The 10,967-nt window shown below is 30.1% G+C and overlaps 2 protein-coding genes across 2 annotated transcripts; one reads left to right on the forward strand and one right to left on the reverse strand.

Moving 5' to 3' along the window:
- Positions 1-779: 779 nt before the first annotated feature.
- Positions 780-3,661, forward strand: LOC127093414 (transcription factor bHLH104). Its single transcript, XM_051032336.1, has 5 exons — positions 780-1,047; positions 1,613-1,732; positions 2,213-2,290; positions 2,860-3,022; positions 3,275-3,661. Exons 1-5 carry the CDS (start codon positions 950-952, stop codon positions 3,524-3,526), a joined length of 711 nt encoding a protein of 236 aa, XP_050888293.1. The 5' UTR covers positions 780-949; the 3' UTR covers positions 3,527-3,661.
- A 1,468-nt stretch (positions 3,662-5,129) lies between these two features.
- Positions 5,130-6,844, reverse strand: LOC127095179 (uncharacterized). The gene is made up of 2 exons (XM_051033907.1): positions 6,613-6,844; positions 5,130-6,442 (listed from the first exon to the last, which is right to left on the reverse strand). The coding sequence occupies exons 1-2, from the start codon at positions 6,776-6,778 to the stop codon at positions 5,130-5,132; spliced, it is 1,479 nt and encodes a 492-aa protein (XP_050889864.1). The 5' UTR covers positions 6,779-6,844.
- Positions 6,845-10,967: the final 4,123 nt, after the last annotated feature.

A 10,967-nucleotide genomic window follows, 5' to 3' on the forward strand; every position in this document is an offset into this window, starting at 1 on the left:
CACTTAACTAAACCCATACCTAAACCTATTATGCATTAACCTTACGAATACAAACGGTTTTTCTCTTCCTCACACTTAGAATTTCAGTTTCAGCATTCTCAAATCTCTCTTAGACGTATCATGCCTTCTTTCTTAACGAGATACATCTTGCCTCTTCTTCTCTAATCTCTACTCTCTTATATTCTTTCCTTTCCACCTTCTCATTTTTATGCTATTGTTCTTTCTTTCAATTTTGTTTTTATTGCACCTCTTCTTCTCTAACCTTTCATCTCTTATGTTCTTTCTTTTTCAACTTCACTAGTCTCTCATCTCCTCTATTTTCTTATTTTATTATAATATTCTTGATATTATTTTATTATTTCTTTTTTATCTAATCTAATTTTTACATATCAAATGAGAAGTTGTTGTCCAAATATAATAATTTTTTTTGTTATTTGATATTGTATGAATGACTAAATATAAAATTATGCTATCATCTATCTATATGTATATGTATTGCTCAATGATTTTTTTTTCAAAAACCGAACCAACCAAATCGAAGCAAACCACATTGGTTTGATTTGGTTTTTAAAAGTCAATTGAACCGTATATTTTTTCACTTGCGAATTCGAATGACTTTTACCTTAAAAAAAAATCGCCTAAACCCTACCACGAACAATAATATATTTTAAAAATTAGAATTAAGTATTATTTCTTTTCAAAACAATTTTTAATTTTTCTTTTTACAATAAAAAATCATTGATTTTACACCATTGTCCAATAAAAGAATCATTTAAATTACATTGATTGGTCGCGTGCAATATTTTGACTACATTGCATCTGTCAAAAAAAGCCTCTAACATTGTATTTTCCCTCTTATTATTGGCGTTGTTATTTTGCGTAGCAAAAATCGAAGGTTGTTATTCCCAGCTAGAGCGATTTTGTTACAGTGAAATTCATTCAATCGCAAATGGATTCTTTAGAGTTAGGAAACACCGATTCTTGGGATTTTCTCGATTACTCATTCATCGATCCTCCTCCCACCGATTTCCTTTGGTCCAATCCAAGGTTTTCCCTCAATTCATTATTTTAATCTTCCTTTCCGCTTTTTCGATTCACCTTTTTTTTTTAAATTTCCCAAATTTTGTGTTATTCATTTTGCTATTATGTTGAAATTGAAACTTCACACGCTCCTTTTGTTTCGGTAATCAACATGATTGATTCTTCATTTTTGTTTGCGAGATTTTGTTTATTACTTAAGGAAGAATGGAGATTTTTTTTTGTTTTTTGTTTTTACCATTTGCACTATTTCCTTTTTGCTAATGGTGATTTATAAAATTGATTGTTGATTGGAGTTGTTCTGATTCATTTTCATTTTTTTTTCTGGTAAATTGTTATTTTGAATTTGTTGTTTATTTTCTCCCTAAGACTGAAATTTTAGGGTTTGCTTATTTTGTGAAAACTTTATTTTTTTTGTTTTCATTTTGTGTATTTACTTTGAATTGCCAAATTGTTTGCTGTTTTTGCTTTCTTGTTTCCGAAGATTTGATTCATGATTGTAGTAGAACAGATACTGTAGTTGTTGGTTATGTTTTGTGTGGTGAAATATGCCTGATTGTTATATTTTTTGCAGTGACTTTGCAAGTGTGAACACGGAAATTGACATTCGAAGCAGTGATTTTGCGAGTGTGAGTGCGGAGATTGACATTCCAAGTGGTGTTGTTGCGTGTCAAGAAGAGAATACCAGGAAGAGGTGTCTTTCTGTGTTACATATGAAGTGATTTACTTATCTGAAAATTATGATTTTGATTCTATGTAACCTCCACTGCTGTCAAATAGAAGCTCTGTATTGTATCCTAGCGGAATTTGAACCAATTGTCATTGTTCCACTATACACGCTATTGAGGTTTTGTCAAATACCGGCTATAGCAATACTATATATCATTGAAGCGTAGCAGAATTTGAACAAACCTCTATTTTCCACAATCACAATTGAACAAATCTGTGATCTCTCTTTTATATGTGAACTGTAATTACATTAACTATCAAATGACGCATGATGATATTAGATGAATCTGGCGGTGTCTCGATCATCATATTTATTTGCGGGTTATTCCTAATAAATGGGTTGAATACCTCTTTTTTGTTGTTTTTATGTAGGTCTAATGGTGCAGTCTTTTGAACCAATTTACAGTTTAGTTTTTGTGATAGATTTCCTTTGAATCATTTGCAGGGGACGTGCTGAATCATGCTATAAGGCAGGAACAAAAGCTTGCCGTGAGAAATTGCGTAGGGAGAAACTCAATGAAAGGCATGAGTGCTTCTAATTATTAAACTTGTTGTTGATATCAAAATTAGTCATTTAGATGCTGCCTGCTTATTTAGCTTTTCATGTAGATTTTGCTGAACATTGTTTTTCTACCTTTGTATGCATACTCTTGCCATTAATTTCCGGTTTCTTGTTGCTTTACTAATTTGGGTCACATTTTATACAGTCTTTTTAGAGTTGAGTTAGTTGTATGTGTTTTATGTTATAATGTATCAAATTTATGACTCTGCCTTTGAAGATATAGTTTGTAAACAATGTTGAGCATCGATAGCGACCAAACGTAAGCATTTTTTTCTCTCTCTGAAAGGATGCGAGTATGATTTGTATGAACTTAATATGAACTTTCATAATTTCCCAACTTTATCATTTATATGATATGATTATAGCTTTCTGTTTTTAAGTCATTAATGATCTTAGTTCTTAAAATTTATAAGATGCCTAGTTATGGAGACAGTGTGTTCCAAACACCTTCTCAGTGTTTTGTACTGTGTTTTGCTGCTACTTCTTCTTATGATGAAAGGGAAGAATATCACTGTAATTATTTGCTGCAGGTTTTGCGATTTGAGCGCTGTTTTGGATCCCGGGAGACCTGTGAGAACAGATAAGCCTGCTATACTTGATGATGCTATCAGAGTCTTGAACCAACTTAAAACTGAAGCTGAGGAACTCAAAGAAACAAATGAAAAATTGTTAGAGGAAATAAAATGTTTAAAGGTTAGTATTTTTTCAACTACTGATTGTAGTGACTATTATGTATATTTCATTTCTCTTTTTTCTTTGAAACGTTGGCTTCATTACCAACCTCATGAAATCCCCCTCTACGGTGTTGGAAACAGAATTGATTTTTGTTTTAGCGCAACTGTTAGAATCTTTGTCTATGAAATAGATACATCAACAAGAACATTGCAATCACTGCTTGAGTGTTTGAGTGTAAGATTATATGATTTTTTTCCTTATCCATGACAGGCAGAGAAAAATGAACTCCGCGAAGAGAAACTTGTTCTGAAAGCTGATAAAGAAAAGATCGAGAAACAGCTGAAAACTTTGCCTATTTCACCAGCAGGATTTATGCCTCCTCCTCCTATGGCTGCTTATCAAGCAAGGGTGAACAAGATGGCTGTTTATCCAAACTATGGATATATCCCAATGTGGCAATATCTTCCTCAATCAGCTCGCGATACATCCCAAGATCACGAGCTCAGGCCTCCTGCTGCATAGTTGCTTTGCTTCTGTTACTTTCCTTTGGTTAATTTTTCATTCACCATTTTGATAACACTGTCCAAGTATTGACATGTAAATTGCCATTGCTTCAAATTTTCAGGTTTTAATAATGATAAATTAGGCTTACGATTACCAAGTTTCAAATAGATCTCTCCTTTAACAATGTCAGTTTTTTTTAATAAACCTAAGGGCAAATTAGTTTCTTCTATGAGAGAAAGATGAAAGCAGATACTTTCATTAGGAACAGTTAAGAACAGAAGGAATAAAAAGAAAGGTGGTTTCCCATCATGGAAAAGATTATGATGCAAATATTTCCATTATCAACCACTTGCTTTTGTTGGATGCATTATTCCATGTATTTTAGTATAAATCATTTTAGTATATGGTTGGTTTTAAGCATATTGTTGCTGCTGAATGATGCTCACTTACCTTATTATACAGTGACAAAATAGATGATAGAATGAATTTATATTTGGAAGATAATTGATAGATCAATATAATCTACTCCCTCCGTTTCTTTTTAAGTGTCGTTTTAGAAGATTTTTTTTGTTCCTATTTAAGTGTCGTTTTGATGTTTTAATGTTACAATTTGTCAATTATACCCTTACTATTTAAATAACTCAATTTTATATTTTCCATAAATTTTTCTTTCTTAATATATGTAATAACTCACTCCACATTTTCCATAAAATTCTCTTTCTTAATACGTACTCTCATTCCCATACATAACTCCCCATTCCTATTCAAAGTATTGGCTGGTCAATAAAAATTAAATTCAAATGATAGCTTCCAATGTTACATAGAAAAATGTATTAGCATTAAATTTTGTCAAAGGAACAAATTTACCAATTGAAGACTTAAAATTCTATAAAAAGGATCAGTAGCATTGTTTAAATTATCAAGTGCAAAACAAAAGAGCTCTGGTGGAAACAACAAAAGACTCCATGGATGTTCAAAAAAAAGAAAGAGTGGAAGACTCATTGGAGCAAGAAGAAGGAGAAATAGTGGAAGACTCTTTTGACAAGATACAAGAACAAGATGACAACGAAGATGAAGTATTATCAAGAGTTGTATTGGATTTTGATTTAAATGAAGAGGCAGATTATGAATTTGATTTGAACAAATTTCCTGAAGAAGAAGAAGAAGAAAACAGAAAAGAATCTTCCCACCATGTTGAGTTTCGACCTGTGATAAAAAAGATGATAAAAAAACTTCTTCCAAAATTTTATTGAAAAATATTTGTGAACTAAGTATGGAGTATCTATTTTAGATTTGGCTTAAGTGCATAAGGTATAGGAGTTGTTATTTAAGAAGTCATTGTTATTGTTTTTTTTATTTACTCCTTGTTATTGCTTAATAAGTATGGAGAAGAATTCCTTGTTATTGCTTTTTTTATTGATACAATTTAGGAACTGCATTTCTTACGTTCATTCTTATTGTATTTTTTTTATTGAATTCCTATATTTGCTAAAGTTTTGGAACTTAACTTGTTACGTGCAGGAACATTATTTTTTTATGGCTAAAGTTTAGGAATTTAAAAAAAAAAAAAAAACTCTATTTGAAATTTTCAAATGTGACTACATCCCAATTACAATAAGTATTACTCCATGTTTAAGTAATTTTTGACTTCTTGTACTAATATTGGATCACACTTAATTTGAATTGGTAGTTGTCCTACTCTTTCAAGCCTTTCCTTATTTACATGAGGAATTTTATATTTATTGGAACCTTTCTCTTTCATGATCTCTATCATGCATAGTTGCAATGATACAAATATACGATTGGACTTAATTGAAGGAAAATTTTCAAATGACTTCACCACTGCACTGATAAGTTCATCAATAGTTTTCGGTGCTTCCTTGTATTGCAATGATTGTATAGCCGAGAAAAAACCAAGGTCTAAGATATTCAAATCTGGAGAGTTTGCAGGCTGACACATTAAACGAATATCAAACCCATCCTTGGTGGCAACTTCACGGAATAAAGGATCATCATGGTTTATATACGTCCTTGCGTTATCCTGCTGGATAAATATTGTTGACTCAAATTCATCTCTTGGCCATTTTTCTCTTATAGCGGGTAGAACTTTGTCAATAAGGAATGATCTTACCACATCTCTATTTACCGTAGTTATTGCTTTTGTTACCATTGTTCCCGCAACTCTGTTAATACTTGACCTTATAGCCGGTTCATGGGTAACAAACGGAAAAACACCAATTTTACCCGAAAAAGTTTCATTTTCTTCTGAGTCAAATCGTGGTCGAGTTTGAGCAACTAAGAACATAACTTTGGCAATGAAATTTTTGCTCTTACATGTCCGATATGGCTCATCTTCATCTGGGAGCAAATAATACTTCTCGGATTTTTTAGTCATATAAAACCATTTTTCATCAATATGAATAATATTGTGCATGCTCTTAAACATTGGATCATGTGGTGTACCTTCAAGCATTGATAAACAAAATTCCAGCCTAGATATTTTGTTTTCTTCTTTCAACAGTGGTTTTATGGCATTTGAATTACGCCGTATAGCCCCTGATTTTATAAGCCTGAACACCGATGTTGGATTGGTTCTCAACGCAAAAGCTAAAGATCGAATGTTTGTTCTTTGACTGAAAGGAAGTTCACGAATTTGATTCTCATCAATTGAAATTCTCTTACGTCCACAATTTTTTGTCTTCCTATGAGAGACATCACGTGTTTCACTTTCTTTTGCTCTTTTCCAAATACGTTGAACAGTTCTTAGAGGAACCGAATTTGATGAAGCCACCTCATTTGTAGCTCCTTTACGTAATTTTCCATCAAAGCTTTTTTGTAGTAGCTCATGATAAATATACATGCGTTCTTCATTGCTTAAGATTCTTAATCTCTTTTTTTCTCTAGGTTCTGCTTCAACATTTTCTGCAATATACACTGTAAATTTTTAAAAAAACAAAACGATTACTAGAAACAAGCAAAACTTAGATTTGAATTACGCCACAATATGATTCCACCATTATTTTACATAAAAACATGAGATAAAAACATGAGATAAATTATAGGAATTAAAAGTAACCAAACACACATGAAATTAAAAAATATACCTGTGTCATTGTTTGTTTCAACCTCCTCTTGTAAGTTATCTTCACAGGACTCATCAATATTATTGGTTGCTTCAAACTCCTCTTCTAAGTTATCTTCATCAAACTCATATAACTCAAATATATGTTGGTTTGTTAATGATGTTTCTGTATCACTATCTAAATCCATATTTTATGAGTTGTAAATATTTTGAACTTATAATATGAAACCATACTATATGTACTACTGGTTTTAATTTTTCGATGGGAAACTTAAGTTTTTATTAAAATAATTGGAGGGAATATTTTTTCCTTTAGCCATTCATTGAAACAATAAGCAATAAGTTTTCCTTTAGCCATTAATGAAAATGCAAGCAGTACGTATTCCTATAGCAAGCAATATTAATTCCAAAAATTTAGGAGTAGTTGAAAAATGCAACGGAAGAGAGAGAGAGTTATGTGGAGAAAATTATGGAATTAGTTATTTGAAGTAAATAATTTAATGAGTACTTATATTAATGAATTTTATTTAGAAAGAGAAAGTATATGGTGGATTAAAATGAGGGTACAATGGGAAAAAAATTATAACAATTCATTTATTTTGGTTGGAGAGCTTTATGCTAAAACGACACTTAAAAAGAAACGGAGGGAGTATTAATTAATTACAATCCTTTTCAAATTCTTTAAAAATACAAATCCATCTACTAACTAATCATAAGAATAATCCAATTCTTCCATTAAATATATTTTTATGCGATAAATAATCGTTATAAATAAATAAATAAATAAATAATGTACCCTCATTTTAATCCAACCAAAACTTTAGCAAATATAGGAATTCAATAAAAAAAATACAATAAGAATGAACGTAAGAAATGCAGTTCCTAAATTGTATCAATAAAAAAAGCAATAACAAGGAATTCTTCTCCATACTTATTAAGCAATAACAAGGAGTAAATAAAAAAAACAATAACAATGACTTCTTAAATAACAACTCCTATACCTTATGCACTTAAGCCAAATCTAAAATAGATACTCCATACTTAGTTCACAAATATTTTTCAATAAAATTTTGGAAGAAGTTTTTTTATCATCTTTTTTATCACAGGTCGAAACTCAACATGGTGGGAAGATTCTTTTCTGTTTTCTTCTTCTTCTTCTTCAGGAAATTTGTTCAAATCAAATTCATAATCTGCCTCTTCATTTAAATCAAAATCCAATACAACTCTTGATAATACTTCATCTTCGTTGTCATCTTGTTCTTGTATCTTGTCAAAAGAGTCTTCCACTATTTCTCCTTCTTCTTGCTCCAATGAGTCTTCCACTCTTTCTTTTTTTTGAACATCCATGGAGTCTTTTGTTGTTTCCACCAGAGCTCTTTTGTTTTGCACTTGATAATTTAAACAATGCTACTGATCCTTTTTATAGAATTTTAAGTCTTCAATTGGTAAATTTGTTCCTTTGACAAAATTTAATGCTAATACATTTTTCTATGTAACATTGGAAGCTATCATTTGAATTTAATTTTTATTGACCAGCCAATACTTTGAATAGGAATGGGGAGTTATGTATGGGAATGAGAGTACGTATTAAGAAAGAGAATTTTATGGAAAATGTGGAGTGAGTTATTACATATATTAAGAAAGAAAAATTTATGGAAAATATAAAATTGAGTTATTTAAATAGTAAGGGTATAATTGACAAATTGTAACATTAAAACATCAAAACGACACTTAAATAGGAACAAAAAAAATCTTCTAAAACGACACTTAAAAAGAAACGGAGGGAGTAATAGATTATATTGATCTATCAATTATCTTCCAAATATAAATTCATTCTATCATCTATTTTGTCAATATATATATATATATATATATATATATATATATATATATATATATATATATATATATATATATATATATATATATATATATATATATATATATATATATATATATATATATATATATATATATATATATATATATATATATGAATACTTTTTCAAGAGTACAAATATTTTAAACCCTAAACTCTACAAAAAAAAATAATAGATTGAATTTATTTTTTTACTTAATTCTTTTTTCTGAATTGAACAAACGAAGACTAATGATAATGTGTTTATGCACAAATTAGATTTTGTTTGAGTTTGGAAGGGAGGGAAGGTAGGGTTTTGAAAAATAATTTTTTATTAAATATAGTGATATTTTTTATCATTTAAAAACATAGATTCTGTATAAATTGATAAAAATTAATAATTAACATATTTTTAATTTTTAAATATTATAATTTATATTTGAACAATGTGTTTAAATCCCTTCAAAATGTTTCAAACTTCTCCTTCAATATAATTTTTTAATTAAAATCTTCAAAATCCCTTCTTCGATATAATTTTTTAGTTCTCAAATTAAAAGATTTTATTTTTTGAATAAAAATACATTTCCCAGAAATCCTCCTAACCTAAATCTTTATTTTTTTTCACTCCATCCTTCTACTTTTTCAATGTTATTTTCCTTGAAACTCTTAAATAAAACTTTAAAAACTTAATTATTTTAAAAGTCAAACATTTAATTTTTTAAGGTCAAATATTTTATTAATTTATGGTAAATTTTCACTAATAAATTCCTTAGTTTATGTTTTTAGAACATAAATTAACAAGATCCACAAATAAATTAGATGGAAGATAGATTTATGGATGAAATTGGTAATTATGCACAATTTATGCTTGGTAATTAAAAAAAAAATTGCAATCATATGTGACTTGGTGGATACCCTCTAACCGTTACTTCAACATCAAGGTTTTGCTACATGTAGTGGAATAGGCTGAACTTAAGTATGACATGCTTAAAATATTAAAGGTTAATTGTGCCCTACAACTTTTCATAGGTTTATTTTTATATTTGAATTTGGCCTTTTCGAATATCTGATTGATCTCTTCCCTTACTTAAAAATCTATTTTATTTAAACATTTGTAAAAAGTAATTTCATTAATGTCTATATGGACTAAAAAACTAGAAGATAAGTAATACTAAAAGTATGTTTGCATTGACCTACATGAACTTACCTAATAGCATAAGATTTGCGGAACAGAAAAACTTATGAAAAACACTTATGATATTATTTATAAAGTGTTTTTCATCCTACTTTCATAAGTTCTTCAAGATAAATAAGTTTTAATTTTGTATTTTAACTCAAAGTACAATATACAATATATAACATTAATAAAATTATTCATATTTATTTAAATAGGCTAATCTTATAAATTTAAAATATTCTTTTTATGGCCTGAGGTCTAATTTTTTTAAAATTAAATAGACTTATAAAAAAGACTAGGCCTCTATTTTTTCTTAAAAGTATGGATTAGTCTGAGCCAGTGTAGGCTAGGCCTTATGCCCCTATTAGTTAGTCTGACATATTATCACTCTATACACGCCTTACTTCTAAGGTGGTAGCGGTTAGAAACCATTTTGAGAATAATTTTCTAGAATTGAACAAGAATAGACCAACGCTAGAAGAGCTTCAGTGGAGCGGCTTATCTCACAAAGATAATTTGGTTTTAGAGGAGCCTTTCACAGAAGTAGAGATAAGGGATGCCATGTGGAATTGTAATAGTAACAAAAGCCTTGCCCTGAATGGCTATAACTTTGGCTTCTTGAAAAGTTGTTAGGAGACATTCAAAGCGGATGTCTTCAGGTTTAGTAAGGAGTTTCATGCCAATGTAAGGTTGTCACTACTTCTTTTATTACGCTGGTCCCTAGAATTCTTTATCCCCAGTCCCTTAACAACTACAGACTAATGTGTCTTTTTAATTGTCTTCAAAAGATTCTAGCTAAGATTTTGGCTTGTAGATTGAAAATGGTGTTAGGAAAGATCATTTCTAGGAAGCAGTCGACGTTTGTGTTGGGAAGAAACATTTATGATGGAGTCTTAGTGGTAAATGAAATTATGGACATGGAAAAAAGAGAGAGAAAATGTGTATGATCTTGAAAATCGACTTTGATAAAGCTTATGATTGCGTGAGCTGGAACTACCTCAAATTTCTGCTCGAAAAAGTGGGATTTAGACTTAAATGGAGACCTTGGATGGAGGTCATTGTGTTCACTAGCTCCATGTGCGTTTTGGGAAATGAGAGTGCTACAAAGGAATTCATGATGGAGAAAGGGCTTCACTAAGGTGGTCTGTTGTCTCTGTTTCTCTTCGTTCTAGCTATGGAGGGCCTCACTGGCTTAATGAAGAAAGTGGCTGTCCTAAACAAATGTCTAGGTTTCTGGGTGAATGATTAAGTGTTCTTCAACATTCTTCAGTTTGTCGATGATACAATTATTTTTGGTGATTGTAGTTGGTCAAGTTTGTGGAATTCAAGGCTATTTTGAGAG

This window comes from Lathyrus oleraceus, chromosome 6 (assembly GCF_024323335.1).
Source record: "Lathyrus oleraceus cultivar Zhongwan6 chromosome 6, CAAS_Psat_ZW6_1.0, whole genome shotgun sequence".
In the NCBI taxonomy this organism is placed as follows: domain Eukaryota; kingdom Viridiplantae; phylum Streptophyta; class Magnoliopsida; order Fabales; family Fabaceae; genus Lathyrus; species Lathyrus oleraceus.